Source organism: Anabrus simplex, chromosome 3 (genome assembly GCF_040414725.1).
Source record: "Anabrus simplex isolate iqAnaSimp1 chromosome 3, ASM4041472v1, whole genome shotgun sequence".
NCBI classification, from domain to species: domain Eukaryota; kingdom Metazoa; phylum Arthropoda; class Insecta; order Orthoptera; family Tettigoniidae; genus Anabrus; species Anabrus simplex.
In genome coordinates this window covers 320,374,235-320,394,879 of record NC_090267.1, presented here as the reverse complement: position 1 = coordinate 320,394,879, position 20,645 = coordinate 320,374,235, and the positions used below count along the sequence as shown (strand labels likewise).

Here is a 20,645-nt window from a genome sequence, read left to right as displayed (position 1 = left end):
ATGCTGGGGCTGTACCTTAATTAAGGCCACGGCCGCTTCCTTCCAACTCCTAGACCTTTCCTGTCCCATCGTCACCGTAAGACCTATGTGTCAGTGTGACGTAAAACATATTGTAAAAAAATATTGTACTTCGTTAGTTTATGTAATGCTGAAAGGAGATCTACGTTTGATGGTAAAGGAGTTCTTTATAGTACGTATTAAAATAAATATTTCCATCTCCAGAACTTAAACATAAAAAGGGAAATACAAGAATCATATCAGGTACTGAAGGCAACGACGTTGACGTCAAATATTATTAAGGATCAGTGGCATTTTCAGCAAGGAACACGATTGTGTCAATGCAGTTCACATATATGACGTAGATTTACTATTTTCTCTATAAATGTATGACCTCAGGTATTACGTTGCAGACCTTCTTGATTTAGGCGACCTGTATACCAACAGTGATAAACCGATTACCAGGTGAAGTTGCGAAGATGGAACTTTCCTGGACTGTCACTTAGTAGGCTAGTGAGGAGTTAACTTAGCTGAGTGAACTCAGAATACACCACCATGAATTACGAAAATTAAAGCAACCATGACATTAAGTATAAGTACATTGCCCTCCGTTCTGATATGACTAGCTATGCCAACATCGAACTCGTGATCTTGGAAGTTTGGGTAGGGCAGTCTTCCACTGATCCAGCGAAGTCTATATCCCTTCTACAATGTGTATATTGAGCCTTTGGGCTGAAGGATGGTTGTATCCCTAAAATATCCACTATTGGCTGCCATGCATAGCCTAGACATTCTTTTAATTTTTGTAGTGGTTTAACAGTGCACTAAGACATCGAAGGTTTTCGGTTGCGCAAAGAAGGGAAAGGACGAAGAATGGGAAGGTCCATCGAGAATGTTTGGGACCAGATTCGACGGCAACTTCGGCCAGTTACAACCACGGCAATGTGAAGGATGAGTTGAGCCGTCTGTGGTAGGACCTTTCTCAGTACAACATCCGAAATATGTATTCCTCTATGCCCGACCATGTTGTCACCTGTCTCCATACTAAGGGTGATCTAAGTGCATCCTGCAAGATGGTACGATGGTATCAGGAAAGTGGGACATTTGACAAGCTAGATGAGTTTGAGAGAGGCTACATCGTCGCACTAACTTCTAGGAGAGGCAGTTTGGGCACTTTGGCGCATTGGTCGCCACTTCAACCGTAATGACTAAACTATGATACTCGTGCTGAGTGTGGTCGGACATTATCCAGCTGGAAAACAGCGTTTTCGACTGGAAGGAAAGCAGAAAATTTTAGAATTTCCTGGACGTATCCCAGGAAAAGTCCCTTCAGTGGGGTGAGGAATTGTAGGAAATGGCACCCTACACCAGGACACCTCTCGTTGGTGCAGTGTGCCGCTCTGCAATGAAGAGTGGATCACTGCGCTGGTCAGGACGTCTCCAGACTGGAATTCCGTCGTCATCTGTATCCAGGTGAACTACGAAAACACGAACCACGCATTCATATAAACGACAATCCATTATGTATAAAACGGATAGTAATCAGTCAAAAAGCTGCGTTCTTGCACCTGCAGGCAGAAACCTCTAATATTAAAAAATGGAATTACCTACGTAAAATGTACTTGTGCTTTATTTATTTACATATTTTACGCCCACATTGGAGCACTGAAATCAATACATTTGAGTTAATTTCTTCTTCTTCTTCTCCCAGAACTTTTTCATCCTCTCCGACCTGGAAGCCCTTTGTGTGTCCGATATAGTATATTGTTTCCGTTCAACTGCTTTTAGTTTGAGACTTATGCTTTTGTTCTTCAAAATCCTTTCCTCTTTTCTGTCTTTGATTTGTTGCCGAGTTATACCCAATTCTTCCAAATCGTCCTGAACTTCTTTGAACCAATTATTATTGATTTTATTCTTCAAAAAGTAATCGAATAGTTGTTTCAATATCCTGGTGTCTGCTAATCTTGATATGTGACAGAAAAAGGAAATTCTTCTTTTACGCATTGTAGATATTATTGATTCACATTCACGATAGACAATGTTGTTAGGCAACAATCTCCACTGTCCATCAACTTGGTGTTTTTTATTAATAATTGTTCTAAGAATTCTTCTCTCAGTTTTCTGTAATTTGTCTGTTGTAGATTTTACATTTAATTTGAATAAAGTTTCACTAGCATAGGTTGCCTCTGGTTTAACTATGGAATTATAGTGTTTCAGCTTAGCGTTTATCGAAAGAGATTTTTTTTTATAGGTTGGCCAGGTAAGTCTTTGTGCTTGTTTAAATTTAGTTGTTCTGTGTTCTATTGCTTCTTTTTCATTTGTGTTCCATGTTATTATTTCCCCAAGATATTTGAATTTCTGAACAATTTTAATCTCTTTATTACTGTTCAGCTGAATAACTGGTAAATCAACTTTAAAAGTTGGCATCATTTCTGTTTTTTCAAATGAAATTTGTAATCCCATTTTTTTAGCTATAATTTCTAGTTGTTCAATTTGAAATTTAGCCTCTTCTATTGTATTTGCAAGTAATGCTAAATCGTCCGCAAAAGCAAGGCAGTTGAGTTTAATATTTCTACCGATCTTGATAGTTGGTTGGCATTTCTTGTTCCATTCACGCATAACCTTCTCCAATGCACAATTAAATAACAATGGTGAAAGTCCGTCTCCTTGTCGAAGTCCAGTTCTTATAGTGAATGATTCTGATAATTCACCTCTAAATTTAACTTTTGCCTTCGTATTTTTAAAAGTCATATTAATGAGGTTAACAAGTTTTTGATGTAAGCCAAATTCTTTAAGGCTTTTTAATAATGAGTCACGATGAATACTGTCGTATGCTTTTTTAAAATCTACAAACGTGATGACCAGACCCTTACTTCGAACTCTTTGGTGCTTCATTATCCATTTTAAACTAATGATTTGATCTGGACAGCTTCTACCTGGTCGAAATCCTCCCTGATATTCTCCAAGTTCTTGGTCGAGTTGTTCTTGGATTCTTGTGTATATAATCTTGGATAAAATCTTGTATGTAATATCAAGTAAGGATATCCCCCGATAATTATTTGGATCGGAGCGATCACCTTTCTTGTGCAGCGGGTGGATTATCGCTGTATTCCATTCCTCAGGAAGCTTCTCCGTGTTCCAAATATCAATGATGTATTTATGTAGGTTTTGAATAGTCTGATCATTAGCATTCTTCCATATTTCTGCTACTATTTGATTCTCTCCTGCTGCTTTGTAGTTTTTAAGTGCATTAATTGCCGTTTTCACTTCATTGTAAACTGGTGGTATAATCTTTTGTAATGGAGTTTTATTTTTTGGGTTAGGATCAAATTCTAAATGTTCCACAGGATCCTCACAATTAAGTAACTCTTTAAAGTATTCTGCAAGAATGTTAGCATTATCCTGATTATTGTGTGCCATTTTACCATTTTTATTTCTTAACATAAGTGTGGGAGGGGTAAATTTAGATTGATATTGCTTGAATGTTTTGTAATAGTCTCTTGTTTTATGCTGATTGAATGTTTCTTCTATAGTGCTAAGCATTTCCTTTTGATAATTCCTTTTAATTGTCCTAATTTCTTTAGCTGTTTGTCTTCTGGCATTAATTAGTTCTTCTCGAGATTTTTCCGTTTTCCTCTGTTGATCATTTATCCATGCCTTGTGTCTTGCTTGAATTGCTTTGTCACATTCCTCGTTCCACCACGCATGTTTCTTTCTCCTTTTGATTGGGGCAATTTCTTCAGCTATGGTTTTAAGTTTGTTGATCATTGTCTCTAATTTGTCATTTAAAGGTGTTTTGGATCTCTCTAAATATATTTTATTATTTATTAAGTAACTGGGATCATAATTTCTCCTTGCTTTGAGATGATTATGTTTGTGTTTCCTTTTTGGTGTTAACTTGATTTTTATTTTTGAGATATAATGATCCGAGTCAATGTCTACCCCACGGAGGACTCTGACATTATAAATTTCTTTATGATAATCTTTATCCATGGCAACATGATCAATCTGAAACTCTCCCAATTTTACGTTAGGGCATTTCCATGTCATAAGTTTATGTGGTCGCCTCATGAATCTGGTGGTTTCCAAAACGAGTCTATGATCTGCACAAAGTTCAATTAATCTTTGGCCATTTTTGTTCGTTAATTTATGAGCTGGCCATTTTCCTACAACTGTGCGATACTTCTTTTCTCTGCCTATTTTAGCATTGAAATCTCCAAGTAAGATTTTTATATGCTCATCAGGGATCTTCGCTAATATGTAATCAAGTTCCTCCCAAAAGTTTTCAACTCCTTCTCTATCTTTATTGTTTTTGTCATTTGTTGGTGCATGGACATTTATTAAAGTATAAGTTTTATTCCCTACTTTAATTGTTAGAAGTGCCATCCTCGAAGATTTTGAAGAAAATTCTTCAATTGAGTCTATTATGCTACTATGAACAAGAAAACCTACACCAAATTGAGGGACATTCTTCATTACTCTTTCTCCTGGAGGTCCTTTGTAGAGACGATAACCTCCTGATTCAATTGGGTCCTGGTCTGTGTTCCTAAGTTCTTGTAAAGCCATTATTAAAATCCTATGTTGGTCCATCACATCAGTTAAATGTTTCAACTTGCCCACCTTACTTAGTGAATTAATGTTTAATGTTGCAAAGTATGAAAATTTTCCTGATTTGTTGAACTTAAGTCTCTTCTTACATTGTTGGGTTAGTCCACTGTCTGTCAGCTGTCTGTCGATTGTCTGTTGGGCTTCCAGGCGCTCCGATTCGCCTAGGTCTTCTACTTGACACCCCACCGATTCCGAGTGGTGTCTTTGTGCAGATCCTTGTTGTTGTTTGTCCACACCGGTGGATTTATTCATTAGAAGACTCATCATCATTGATTGTCTGATCTTTCGATCGAAACATTTCTGACCAAGGTCAGGCTTTACAATTCCAGATGTGATCTGGAAAGGTGATTAATGAAGTATGAATTGGTGATGAATGAAGTGCTACAAGTTCATCCTAGTTGTTCAGGACTGGGAGTAGGCATTTCCTCCATACTCCGCATATGTTATGGTTTTCCCGCCAATACTCGGGTAGCTGATTGCAGTGGTTTCCCACTGGGCGATGGGGTCGCCACATCCCTACGCCAATACTTGTGCTTTAAATACACCCATTTGCAAAAGAAGTTGCGCACCATGAAGGAGCCATCCCAGTGGCACGTAAGTGGATACAGGCATCAGGACATGTTAGTATATAGAAAATGTCAAATTATTTTACCACACCTAAAGTGTATTGCAGCATAACAGAATTGCTGTGCAATCTCAACTTTTCAGGTCACAGTTTACTTTGTATTGCGAATCGAAACAATCGATGAGAAGTTCCAAGATATATAACTCATTTGTGTGGATATTGCGCTGCATGTACACACTGCCGCGTAATTTCAGAGGTTTGGGTTATAATGCTATTTTACTTCGTGCCGTGAATCAGAACAATCGGCAACAGGCGCCAAGTGTTTGAACTCCTTTGTTTGGTTATTTAGTCATGGAATGACATGTTGTTGCTATTTTAGATGGCGGTAATTGTTTATCTCTTGCTGATTCCCATTTGTTATTCTATACCGAAGAGTATCAACAAGAAATTGATTTGCGAGTAGTAGAAAAAGTTCAAATGAATGGGAAAGGTTTTCCGACGTCATTTCCGGTGACCTTTTCTGTAGACTTGTATGTAAAGACAATAGAATAAGCACATGTTCTGTCATTAGTTGGAGAGTACAGTGGTAAGTTTGAAATACACTGCATTGGTCACCTATTTTGAAAATAGAGAAATGATAACAGAAATTTTGATTACGGGACTGACAATATTATTAGCAACTTACTGCTTCCTGGCAATGTTGATACGTCATTACGACATTGTAGAATCGTTCCATATCCATGTTGTTTTGAAAGTCTGCTTCTAACATCTACAGCAAAATTTGGAACTGGCATATACCAGTGTGTAATACAAAAGTGTTTTATTTTAGGTTTGGAAGTTATACCAGCGGCACGGACAAGACAGGTGTTACCAAATGATCATGTCATTTATCGTGAATTAAGTTGCCTTCAAATGGAAACTTCTGTGTAATATTTGAAAATCGATTTGCGCAGCAAATTGCCTGTATAGCCTAAGGGCTGAGAAAATTACAGGTATGTTGGTCGAAGCTCCCATTTCTAATGCAAATACAGCGCTGCGCGTTGATATTCTGTTCAGAGACCTTATGAACAGTAGTATTTCGTTTGGTGATCAGAGCTTGTCGGTATTTTAGCCGGATAATTCCAGTACTTTCACGTACGACAAAATAAACAATAATTTCAATTTTTATTTTCTCCATGTTTATCATAACTTAAGGTAAACCAGTTGTTCAAAAACATGCGCACAAAACTTGATGAACTAGAATTCTCTAACTTACTACTAAAATTATGCTAGGAGATTATTGTCACTTAATCTTCGAAAACCACTTCACATAGCAAATTACCAATAACTACAGGTATATTGGTTGAAGCTCCCGTGCCTAATGTAAATGCAGCACTGTGGTTTCGTATTCTTTTCAGAGACTTTATGAGCAGTAGTATTATTGGAGGAAAAATATATATATATTTGCTAGTTGCTTTACGTCGCACCGACACTGATAGGTCTTATGGCGACGATGAAACAGGGAAGGCCTAGGAGTGGGAAGGAAGTGGCCGCGGCCTTAATTAAGGCACAGCCCCAGCATTTGCCTGGTGTGAAAATGGGAAAACACGGAAAACCATTTTCAGGGCTGCCGACAGTGGGGTTCGAACCTACTATCTCCCGAATACTGGATACTGGCCGCACTTAAGCGACTGCAGCTATCGAGCTCGGTAGGAGGGAGGAAAAATAATTGAAGCTTGAAGGTACTTTTGAAAATTCTTGGCAATACTTTCACATACCACAAAATAAGAATAATTCAAAATAGTATTAAGTTTTATCCGCTTTGGTTATAATTTAAGGTAGATCGGTTGTTAAAAAAACACATGGACAAAACTAGATGAATTCCCTAATTTCTTGCTCATATTGCTAAAGGAGATTGTAACTTAAACAGTGAATAATCAGAAATTTCCAGTCATACATTTACTATCAAGGATAATAGTTGAAGAAAACATTACTTCAGAATTTTTTATTACAATATTCTGGACTTCTTCTTCTTTTCCTGCCGTTTTTTCCCACACCTGTGGGGTCGCGGGTGCGAACTGCGTCGCACATGTGGATTTGGCCCTGTTTTTACGGCCGGATGCCCTTCCTGACGCCAACCCTCTATGGAGGGATGTAAGCACTATTGTGCGTTTCTGTTGTGGTTGGTAGTGTAGTATGTTGTCTAAATATGATGAGGAGAGTGTTGGGACGGACATATACACCCAGTCCCCGAGCCAGAAGAATTAATTAGAAGCGATTAAAATCCCCGATCCGGCCGGAAATCGAACCTGGCACCCTCTGAACCGAAGGCCAGTACGCTGACCATTCAGCCAACGTGTCGGACTTATTACAATATTCTGGTAATGTGTTGAATTTTTCTAAATTTTCTATTCTTGCCAACAAAAATGGAAAAATGGAAGTAATCGATACTAATGTCATAAACCGCAGACATTCATCAGCGTAAAGAGTGGTAAAAGTAATTTTTAATAAACTGTTTCGAATAATACGAAAAATGGAGTTTGCTGCAATTTTTTCGACATATCTCTAAAATGGACTAAAACTGATTGACAAAACATATATTCAAGAAACTTTGGGAGAAAAACTCAACAACAGGCTGGATACAAGAGGACAAGAAAGATTTAGAAAGAAAGAAAGTAAGAGAAGAGGAAACTGCAGAAAGAGAAATTGTAATTAAGAAAGTTTTAAGAATGAAAGGATTCCAAGGAAGAATGGAAAGGGTGGTCTGAAGAGAGAAGAATAAAACATAGTGCAATGATGAAGGAATACTGGGAAGAACAGAAGAGGAAAAACGAGGAAGAATGAATTGGTCCCTAGCAAGCCTCATCGTAAAGAAGAAGAAACTATTTCGAATTAAATGGCTTTCCGCCCCCGATCACACTGGAAACCGGTGCTGCTGTGATGTTATTAAGAATTTTCAATTATATCATTGACCTGAAATCATTACTGGTGTAAGGATATGCCAAATGACCCTGATTCCAAGAATCAATCTAACACTGCCAGACATAACATATTTTCGCCATGCATTTTTCGTGGAGATTAACAAAGCAAGACTGAAAACTGCAGATTGTGTAGGTGTATCTATCCCACCCGTATTTACTCATGGCCAGTTATATGCTGCAATATCTCGAGTGTGTTCCTTGAGTAATTTCAAAGTGCAAACAGTAACTAAAGGTCAGACAGATCTCAATGTGACATTTATAAAGACATGCTTTAAAGTGAGCGCTGGATGCAATGAATGCGAGGTCCTTTGCTTATCATTTACAGAAAAAAATATTTTATAAATTTATTCCAGCATTGCATGCAAATATTCTGCTTATTTCTTCCACGTTTCCATAAAACCCATCCGTCAAATTTCGACTGTGTTGGCCTAGTAGACTATTAAAATATAAAATAGTATTGGTTATGGTTTTGTTTCGAATAATTCTGAAATTCGTTTAGGTATTTAAACTGGTATGACTCTAGCTTGAGAATCCGTGGTTTCCCATTTTTAACACCAGGCAAATGCTGGGGTTGTACCTTAATTAAGACCACAGCCGCATCCTTCCCACTCCTAGCTACTTCCTATCCCATAATCTCCGTGGGACCTATCCGTGTCGGTGCGATGTAAAGCAATTTGAAGGAAAAGAATTCTACCTTCATAGTATCAATTAACTCACCATTCACTCGACTTTACTTTGTAACGTAGGAGATGAACGTCTTCCAAAGATGTAGTTGTAGAATCTAGAGTTACGAGAACCCCTGGTTTTATAATAATAATAATAATAATAATAATAATAATAATAATAATAATAATAATAATAATAATAATAATAATAATTTTTGTTCTTACCATTTATATCTTTACAAGTTCCACTTTTGTAGGTCGTTGTTAAACCTCGCATTACCGACCGGGGTATTCTGACTATCCCAGGATAATTTTTCCCGCTAATAATTTTATCTGAAGAGCTACTACATACCTGTGCTTTCATTACTTTGTCCTGAAATGACTGAAATGTAATTTACACTCGTGACTGACCCATTTTTTTGTCTTCTAGTTATTAAATGACGGATATATTGGTGGGGTTGTGAGACTACCCCGCTTGGTACGAATTGTCTTATTTTCCCGTTTGTAAAAATGAAGGATTTCCGAAATATTTCTCTCCTTCATCTACGTTATTTAATTTTTACATTGTTGAATTTTACGCTACAACCATTATTTACCTCAATACATACATTGATATCTCCTGTTCCAGTTACTATTATGGTTGACTTGAATTATACGTTCGCTGTTGTGCTGAAATTACATTATTATAATAGATTTCAATTGCAAGTAAAAATATTACAGTAAATCACAAAATGGTATTGTGGTAATCATAATATCCCGCTTGGTAAAATAAAGGTGTCGAATAGCTTGGACATGGGAGCGTTAACTTCCTAACAAAGAACAGACGATTAAAATACGTCCTATGACTATTCATTGTCTTATTCTAACCCCTCTGTGGGTGGGGGCGGTAGAATAACTCCCACGGTATCCCCTGCCTGTCGAAAGTGGCGACGAAAAGGGGCCTCAGGGGCTCTGAACTTTGGAGCGTGGGTTGGCGTCCACGAGCCCTCAGCTGAGTCCTGGAATTTCTTCCACTTACTTGTGCCAGGCTCCTCACTTCAATCTATCCTATCCAACCTCCCTTTGTCAACTGTTGTTCTTTTCCGACCGCGACGCTATTAGGTTTTCGAGGGCTAGGGAGTCTTTCATACCGAGCTCGATAGCTGCAGTCGCTTAAGTGCGGCCAGTGTCCAGTAATCGGGAGATAGTGGGTTCGAGCCCCACTGTCGGCAGCCCTGAAGATGGTTTTCCGTGGTTTCCCATTTTCACACCAGGTTAAGGCCACGGCCGTTTCCTTCCACTTCCTAGGCTTTTCCTATCCCATCGTCGTCATAAGACCTATCTGTGTCGGTGCGACGTAAAGCAAATAGCAAAAAAAAAAAAAAAAAAAAAAAAGGAGTCTTTCATTTTCACGCCCTTCGTGGCCCTTGTCTTCCTTTGGCCGATACCTTCATTTATCGAAGTGCCGGACCCCTTCCATTTCTTTCTCTCTGATAAGTGTTATATAGAGGATGGTTGCCTAGTTGTACTTCCTCTTAAAACAATAATCACCACCACATTATTATCATAGACATCGTGAAATCAATTTCCCAAATTTAGACCGGTCTATCACGTAAAATATTATGATTTGTACTAAGATATTTTTTGGGTTAATTTGATAAGTAATTCAACAAGGAATATGCCCTTAATATAATGCACATTATGTTATGACTACTATATACGTATGTTACAGTAAGAGAAATGTACTGCTACTGTAATTTTCATAATTTGAGAGGTAGTGTTCCATATTTTAAATATCTTCTATTTGTTACAGTTCGTGGACGGTTGGGAACTCAATCAACAGTTCTTTCCCAGCGCAGAAGATCACTCAAAACCACTCAACATGCGATATCGAGAATTTTGTGGTCCGCAGAAGCAGAAAGAGATATTCCAGTCGTCACAGAACGCTGCCTTGGTGCAGTACCGCATTCCCACCGCAGGGAGAGGTTTCAGCTTCCGCGTGCGGTTTCCACTCAATTCAACTCGTAAGTCTTGTTTCGTAGCTGATGAGTAAGTGAACATCTGCGTCATGGAGGAATACAATTTCAAGGTATTATCAGTGGACCGCAGATAAATATATGTTAATTTTACTGTGAATGGATCGTACAGAAATACATGTTACAAGTATTATGACTGGATCGCAGATGAATACATATTTAAAAAGTATTATTAATAGATCTCAAGGGATGTTTTATGAAGTTATTAACATAGGGGTTTTTATGGTTCACACCATAAAAATATTCTGTGGCCCAGTTTCTGGGTCTATGATTCACCACTTCATCCCGTGGGTCAGTACAAAATGCACTGGATGACTCAGAAGCCAGGTGGTAGATACAGAGTGGGTCTCGGCCCATAAGTGGCCACGGCTGATCCGTGGTCCAACAGCTCTGCGCTCTGACCGGCCAACCGAGCAGAGGAGGGGTGTCTACGGCTCTACCGTGGCTGTACGCCCCTGCATTCGGGAGACGGGACAGGGCTGGACCTAATGGCTGGCCCCAACCGTCGGCTGTCCTGAGAATGGTTTTCTGTGGTTTTACATTCTCCTGCACTAAGGCAAATGCCGGAACAGTTCCTAGTACAGGCCACGGCCGCCAACTCCCTCACCTTCTCCGAGCATCTCCTTCACCGTAACAAATCTCCTGGCTGAGAGACGGCGTCACCGTCTAAGAGGCCCGCATACCCCTTCAGGGGAGGAATGAAAACATTTTAGTAGTAGTCAGAAGCCAATCAGATCTTCGGCAGACTCTGCGGCTCTCCTTGTCACTTTCAAGAACCATAATCATACGCACATACACGGTGTATCAATGATGATGTTACAAATATTCTGGGTTGATGGAAGAAGGCAAATGAATCAATTTGAACCATATTTCGGAAGCGATCGAGTCAAAAGTTAAGCAAAATTCCACTCATTTAAGTCTGTTTACCTGCACAAGTTTCACGAGCTGTCCATTTACAACAACGAAATGGCGTCCCTCTGCGTCAACGAGGCATGGCATCGTCACACAACGTTCCATCGTGCCCGTTCGAATGTCCCCGCTGTCGTTTGAACAGCGTCGTAGGCAGCGAGAATTCTTGGCAAAAAATCCCTTTCAGTCTCGACAGGTGTCTCATATACAAGGCTTTCCACATGGCCCCACAATAATAAATCAAGTGGGGTGAGATCAGATGAACGAGCGGGCCACCTCTTCCATTCCACTTTGCAGGGAGTGTCCGATCGAGCTGTTGAGTTATGATCCTACCCTCTTCTGCTCGTCGGTATTGTCTACAGTATTGAACTCGTAGCACATGTAGTGTATCAGACCGATTTTTATTTAACTTTTGACTGCTGGCTGCAGTGGTGTAGTGGACACAGCGTTGGTCTACTAATCCACAGTTAACGGGTTAGAACCCGACTGAGATCGGTGGCTTTTAAGGGTGTTTAAAGGTGATAACACTATTCGTTGGCTTCCGGCACGTTAAAGAACTATTGCGGGACAAAATGTCGACATCCCGGTGTCAGTTAAGAACGGACTAACGTTAAGCAAATTGTATTATTAATAAATGTTGACCCGAATGTTACCGGACTACGGTTCCTCTGAAACTGATCCATTTGCCGTTTTACATCAACATCATCCCGGATACACCTTGTATATGCATACGTATTAATTATGGACAGTTTTATCTATCAGTAGGTAGGCTTCTGTGGGTTAAATAAGGTTTCTACATTAACCAGTTTGCACCTTGCACGGTGATATCTTTAGTTCCTCATCTGTTATCTTCACATCATTAAAATCTGAGTCTAAACAACATCCCCATGGGTTTCCTCTGCGCTTCTTCCCCTAGGTATCTTATTCTACACCATTCACCTCACATGGCCCTACCACCAAAGCTCACTCACAGTTTTATTAATCGAATTCATGCCTAACTTCGCCTTTATATTCTCACTGTGAATACACTCCTGCCATTGTTACCTCTTCGTAGCTTCGGCAATCGTTCTCACTACATTCACCTTTGTTACTTGGAATTTTTGAATAAGATACCGTTAGTCCACCAAGTCTCCACTCACATATAGCAATTTTGGTCCGAAAAATGAGCACTCGGACAACATTATCTTTACAGCGCTCACTTTTCGGACCAACATTCCTACATAATGCCGTTGATCCCAACTGAGAGCTCATCGCATTTGCTTTTGTGCACTTAACTTGATCTCACTTACTACACTATCATCCTCGGCATTTAAATGATCCACCTGTTCCATTTTCATATTCTCCTTCCGATACCAATCCCATTATGTTTCTTGCCAGCTGATATCGCTTTAATTATGAAACTGCTTGCTTGTTAAAGAGACTTTCTTACATTTTTCCTTTTTATAATAGGCTTTACGTTGCACCCACACAGATAGGTCTTATGGTGACGATGGAGCAGAAAAGGGCTGGGAGTGTGAAGGAAGCGATCATGGCTTTGATTGATGTTTAGTCCTACCATTTGCCTGGTGTGAAAATGGAAAACCACGGAAAACCAGCTTCAGGGCTGCCGACAGTGTGGTTTGAACCCGCTATCTCCCTAATGCAAGCTGAGGGCTACGTGACCTAAACTGTTCAGAAATGTTAAATAAATTCCTATTCCAAACTGTAGTAATTAATCCTTAAAGACCCGTATTGACTACAGTATACTACACAGATAAACAAATGGCTCTCTTCATGTAAATCGTGATGAAAGGTATAAATAACTTCTTCTTGTTCAGGTCAACTAAACCTCCAGTACTTTTAGTTTCGGCAGTGTTACTGGTTACAAATTTTAAACATGGATCTTGTTGCAGAGTAATTTTTAACTGGATAATCATTGACTCAGACCATTGGATATAAAACAAATCAAACAGATACGGTAATTGGAATTAGACTCATTTTTCTAATAGTCTTCGTGAAAACATGAGTAATTGAATGAGTGTACGATTATGTTTCAGCATGCAACATACTATTGGAAGGCAAGTCGGACGTATACACATTAAGGAACTACGGGAAGGCGGTGAACTGTACGCTACTGGCACTTTATCCAGCCCACATTAGGGTGCTGTCTCTGAGTGTGGGGCTCGTTGATCCCCATCGGCACCTAGACGTCGAAACAGGAACTATACGGAAGGTAAGACAATGCCTACAACACTAAAGCCATTATTTTACTATTCAGCCATAAAATAGACACATTGTTTAGGTAACTGACTTTAGATAAGCTGACACTCAATTTATACAGAAATGTATGGGTTCATTATAATATTAACATGAATGATGTCACTGACCTTATAGATCATCTTCCACCTCCCTTCCTCTTGTTGGGAGATATTAACGCCCATCACCCCACATGGGGCTCTGAGACGCCTTGCCCCCGGGGAAGAGAGCTGGAAACATTAATAACATTATGTATTGTGAACACAGGTGAAGGTGAACACATCATTCGTGTTAATATTCACCTCATTGATTTTCAGTTTCCAGAAATCCAGATTTGACGCAAGGCAATTAATAGGCAAAGTTACTAATTCTCTCCAACTAAGTTCTCAAAACTGGGAGATGTTCATTATTTAGCAGTACATCCACATTTCATCCAGGGTTATTAGCCACTGTAGTCTAATGTGGTCCTGATTCCAATGCAATATTAATTAATATCATTCTATTTCGGTGTCATATAAGAAGTTTTAACATATATCCAAGAAGAATTTAGTAAGCAATACCCTACCGATTTTGCCAGTGCCGTAGGATAAGTAGAGTCCTTCGATAATCCTAGACCATATAAGATGATTCAAGTAATGTACTGTATACGAATTAAGGGAATTATAACATTAAATCTGAATGTAACTAGAAGTAATGTATTGTATGAAAAATCATTATGTACATGATTAAAATGTTAATTTGTAAATATGGGAGTGAATTAAGAAATAATGTGAGTACAAATGCCATAGTAGTGCCAACGTTCAGACATAAAGTATGTGTATAATACAATGGATATAACAAAGCTTCATAGCATTAATCTTTTTTTAAATTTCAAAATTTCCTCAGTGGATATCTTAGCTGACTTGGACGCGAAGAAGTTATCCATGTACTTTTGACAGTGTTGATATTAGGAACTAATATACAACTGAAAATATTTGACAGAGCCCAAAACAAGTAAGAATCAGATGTGGCAATGTACGGTCGATATTATAGAGGCGTAAGACATAACAGACAATCTTTTCCAATCTTCTATAGTTCTCAAATGGTATATCTCGGTGGAACACTGTTCTCGCTAATTCTGGACTCATCCATTAATATTTAGGAATAATTAATCCAGTCGTCTACAGTACAATTCCGAGTCTATTGTCTGATTTCTTTGGAGTAGGTGATAATAAAGTATGCTTTACAAAATAGTAGCCTTACTCGAAGAAAAATCCCTCCTCTTATGGACGAATAGCATTATTTACCAGAAATAGTACTTCCATATACCTATACTCACATAGATTTTACTGATATCAATTGAACTTAACTGATATGCGCTTTCAAATATCAACTTGCAAATAATTTCATCATACGTATGTATTTACAAAGTGTAGAAGTATGTAGGGATTAGTGACGTGCATTGTTCGAACTTGAGTCAGGGAACAACGAGAGAGCAATATGTGCCTTGCTGCTTATGCAACCACTATCACGCATGAGTGGAGCGTGTAAACTAAAATGCCCGAGTTTTCTCCAATTCGTTCGACAAGGCATGTTCGGAGCATGCGAAGGGAGAATGACCTTGCTTGCTTTTCTGACGTTGCAATCAATATGATTCATCCTGATATGAGTCACGCTCCATGGCTAAATGTTTAGCGTGCTGGCCTATGGTTCAGTGGTTCCTGGGTTCGACTCCAGGCCGGGTCGGGGAACTTAACCTTCATTGGTCAATTCTGATGGCTCGGGAGCTGGATGTGTGTGCCATCTTCATCATTAGAATTCGTCATAGGTAGGGGCCCTATACGTCATCAACTCCAAAGACCTGCACCAGGCCTCTTCGAAGGCCACACGACATTATTATGAAGATATGAGTAAGTCCTTGTTTACAAAGAGCAAAGGTTTGGAATTCAGAGGTATGAAATGTCGTATGGCTTTAAGTGCCGAAGTGCCGGGAGTGTCCAAGGACATGTTAGGCTCGCCAGGTGCAGGTCTTTTCTTTGAAACCCGTAGGCGACCTACGCGTCGTGATGGGGATGAAATGATGGAGAATGCAACTCATACACCCAGCCCCCGTGCCAGCGAAATTAAGCAATGATGGTTAAAATTCCTGACCCTGCCGGGAATCGGATCCGAGACCCCTGTGACCCAAGGGCAGCACGCTAACCATTTTGCCATGGGGCCGGACAATTCAGGAAAGGGTGATGGAATGTTTGGTTAAGAGACGATGGATTCAGAGTGGTTCTCGGCACACAAGTGGCCATAGCTTGTCCGTGGTCCAACAGCTCTGCACTCAGTCGGGCCGACCGAACAGAAGAGGGATGGCCACGGCTCCACCTTGTCTCTACGCCACTGTATTCGGGAGACGGAGAGGGACCGGATCACACCGTCAGCTGTCCTGAGAAGGTTTTTGTGGTTTCCCATTCTCCCGGTGAAAGGAGCACGAAATTATTCTGTCTACACTGTCAGTATCTGCCAGACGTAAGTTGTGCATACCAGCAAGCAGCGAAAGAAACTCCAGTAAAACGGGGATGCTTTTAAGGAGTAGTAGGAGGTATTTAGACCCAGAACAAGTCAATGACTTGTTATTAATTCATAACAATCATAACAGAAGGTTTGCAATTCATCCCAAATTGGAGCTAGAATTTTGCACTAGCCATATCTACTTGGATAGAAACCTTGAGCAAAGAGAGTTTTTAAAATTAATTTTGAGGTTTATATTTAACTTTATGTGATATTATAACTTAATAATTTGCACAGTTTGTATAAAATGTCTTTTGTGTGTCTAGCAGTAGAATATATGGCTTATGCATTAATCATGTGTATTTAGTTAACGTGTATAGAGCAGTGATGTACTCTTTCCAGGAGGAATACACGTGGCAGGACGTGAACTTCATTGACCATTTCTCCGACATGAGTGGTATTTACTACATTATTTCCTGTTTTGCTTACATGCGACGGACAAACACAGTCTAAAAATATGAGTTACTATTGGTATTATCATGTCCGACCATGAGTCCACCATTACGGCAAAAGCGTAATATTTCGAGAGATAAAGGCACAGGAGATAAACTTGAGTACGGCTAAACAAGAACGAAGGGAGACGAGCACTTCTACCTGTGACTCAGACAGCGCGTGAAGGAGCGAGTATCAAGGGGAAAGTTCGATGGAACATAGCTCGCCTCGCCTCTGAGAAGCGAAGTTCGGTCATGACCATACTCGACAAATATCATCCGAGCATATACCGTGATTTGCATGACACTAGTACGGATAACTCACGCACGCACATACCTAGGTATGTATGGAAAATCCAGTAGACATTATGGATACTAATAATAATTTCGTGTGGCTATTTCTAGCCGAGTGCAGCCCTTGTAAGGCAGACCCTCCGAAGAGGGTGGGCGGCATCTGCCATTTGTAGGACACTGCATGTTATTGTGGTGGATGATAGTGTTATGTGTTGTGTGTGAGTTGCAGGGATGGTGGGGACAGCACGAACACCCAGCCCTCGGGCCATTGGAATTAACCAATGAAAGTTAAAATCCCCGACCCGGCCGGGAATCGAACCCGGGACCCTCTGAACCGAAGGCCAGTACGCTGACCATTCATCCAACGATTCGGACAAAAAGTAAACTCGTGTCCTCTTCCTGAGGTAGTGCAGCTCATTTCAGGCACACCTCCAATGGAGGTGAGCTGCATGTACCCTTTCAACCACATACCAGCCCTCGTGCCAGTTTTAAATTCCTGGCAGTACCTGGAATCGAACCCGAGCCCCCGAGGACGGCAGCTAATAACACTGACCGTTACGCTACGGAGACGGATATATACATTATTAGCAGGATTGGTTGTTTATTGATATGCCTGAAATTACAGATGACCTCAAAAATCGATAATACTACAACAAATTCATAAATTAATAGCAGATATGAACAAAGGAAAAACCTCAGTGGCTCAGGCGGCAGCGTGTCGGCCTCTCACCGCTGGATTCCGTGGTTCTAATCCCGGTCACTCCATGTGAGATTTGTGCTGGAGAAAGTGGAAGTGGGACCGTTTATTTTCCGGGTATTCCGGTTTTCCCTGACACCCTTCATTCCAGCAACACTCTCCAATATCATTTCATTTCATCTGTCAGTCATTAACGATTGCCCCAGGGGAGTGCGACAAGCTTCGGCAGCCGGCACAATTTCTATCCTCACCGCAAGATGGGGTTTCATTCATTCCGTCCTGACCCGGTCACTGACTGGAAAACAGATTATAGATTTTCTTTTCACGAAATAGGTAATGATATATGTTGTAAAAAAGCAGAAAGGAAGCTTGAGATTTTTGGTGCTTGAGTACACTAACATGAGGATGAATTTATAGTAAATGATGTCTCAATATATTGGTGGATCCTATCAATAATGTGAGAGCAAAGATGTGGATGACGTATTTCTGATTTTTAATCTGTTGCTGAAGTCAACAAGAAAAGACGTAATTGCACCTCTGGCTCCGGTCAGAATTCCTACGACTTTCAGGTTCTTGAGGTGATATCCATTAAGATAGTACAAGACACACGGGTTGATCCATTCTTTTCGCGTACAATGCTTCTGTAGTTTCGGAACTGTATATGGACAAGTGACCGTTACAAGAACATGAAATGGGAATAATTTCTAGATAACACATGCGACGCCAGTTTTAAATATCTCATAGTTAAGGGTATTTAATTAATTAATTAATTAATTAATAATACGCGTCCAAGGTATCTATTTTACATCGTTAAATACAAATATCTGTGTAAGTATACAAACTACATTACTAGATGCAATGCGAGGATCATTATTCAGCAATCTTGATGGCCTTATCATTAGCAAGAATTAGATCGTTCAGGAAGGTTTCTGCAGATCAACAGATGTTGTAGGTCCTGTAAATCACCATACTCGCAACGCTCGTCTTTAGTGTATCCCCATTTCTTCAGATTCACCCAGCATCGAGACACTCCAGTTCTCAGCCTACCCAACGTCTTCCACGTAGCATACGGCAAATGGTAGCCCGCCGCAGGTACCTCCCAATTCTCTTCAGGTAACGAATCTCGCTACAGTTCGAGTCGACACTTACTAGGTGATGATGTAATTGCCACCGTTGACTGCAAGAAGCTTTTTCTTGATCTTAGCCTTGAATGCTGTTGTTTATGTCTGTACAAGGGATGTCTAGGGTCAGATTACTGCTGCTTCTTCCCCATTTCCGCAGCCGTTCTTTTCCGAGTATCTGGTGGTGCTATCCCCGTAGTACAGAGTAAAGACCAATAAATCTAGAAACAGGATTCTCACGTCTATATGATGTCATCGGATTATGCAGTAGTGCCCCTATCCTGAAATACTGGAATGACATTTAGTGTAGCTCTGGATTCCAACGTAGTAGCATCTCGTGTGAGCTGTAGTTACATTTATCTTAGTGACTTCCATATGTATACAGCGAAGAACAAATCAGATAGTGAACAGTTGAGAAAATGGTGCTGTGAAAAAGTGTGAAGCCTTTCCCTCGCAAAATGTGACATATCGTCGCTGCCAGGACAAAACCTCCTATGTGAAATATTTTAACTTAGAACTTTGGCCGGTAAGGTTCTGTCATCTAAGGTGCAATGTTGTGTGAATATTTTGAAGGCATTCTCGCTCTTCATAATGCATGTGTTGCGGGTCAGTATATCTCCAAAAATATTATCACATAGGAGGTTTTGTCATGGCAACGACGATATGGGAAATAAATGGCTTTAGATTTATCAGAAATGTATCCGATGGGTACAACATATGCCATAAGTTAAAAAAAAATCGAAGATCACTGATATCGAGCGTCAGAAGGCTTATCGGGAGCGTCTCATATTTAAGGCGGCCGAGCGACGTGAGGCAAGCTCCGTGCTACTGGAGCCCCACTTCAACGTAGGCTACTTCTCATTTCACAGACGTATTATACTCCCAATTTTTCTGGAAGATGTTTACTTTTTTTTACAATCTATATATATAAAATAAGAGTTTTGTCTGTACATTGCTTAGAATTTGAAAAGAATGGTATTTCTGTATCGGTCATGTCCATAGTAATAAGGAAATGCACTTTTTTCTTTTCCGTAATTTCTGTCTGTCTGTCTGTCTGTCTGTCTGTCTGTCTGTCTGTCTGTCTGTCTGTCTGTCTGTATGTATGTATGTATGTATGTACACGCATCACGAGAAAACGGCTGAAGAGAATTTAATGAAAATCGGTATGTGAAGTCGGGGAGTGGGCCTCTACAATCTAGGCTATAAATCATTTTACTCACGTTGAGTGAAATGCTAGTTTAGGGGAAGACCTAAAATTTAGTTCTGAAATATTTGTTATTAGTCGTCCTATCGATAAATACTACATAACTGAAGTTATATAGAATTCAATTTCCGATCATTTATGTCATACATTGTTACAGTAGCGGCTTTGATAACACAGATATTCATGAATTTGTATTTTTGTTGCCAAGTCCATATCAACGCCGAGCCACGAGAAACTGGGTTAACAGAATTTAATGAAAGTCGGTATATTGAGTCAGAGAATAAGGAACTACAGTCTAAGTTATAAACAATTGTATTCGCCCTGTATGAAATTGTAGTTTAGGGGAAGGCGGCTAAAATTTAATTTTTAAATACCGGTACCTATGTTATTGGTCCTATCAAAAAGT

At 39.8% G+C, this 20,645-nt stretch overlaps 1 protein-coding gene across 1 annotated transcript in view; it reads left to right on the top strand.

Annotated features, from left to right (window-relative positions):
• LOC136867272 (corticotropin-releasing factor-binding protein) overlaps positions 1-20,645 on the top strand; it is a 563,493-nt gene that overhangs the window by 439,454 nt on the left and 103,394 nt on the right. Inside the window, exons 5-6 of the mRNA XM_067144418.2 lie at positions 10,588-10,798; positions 13,756-13,931. Coding sequence (XP_067000519.2) covers positions 10,588-10,798; positions 13,756-13,931 — 387 coding nt within the window. The remainder of the gene's footprint in view (positions 1-10,587; positions 10,799-13,755; positions 13,932-20,645) is intronic.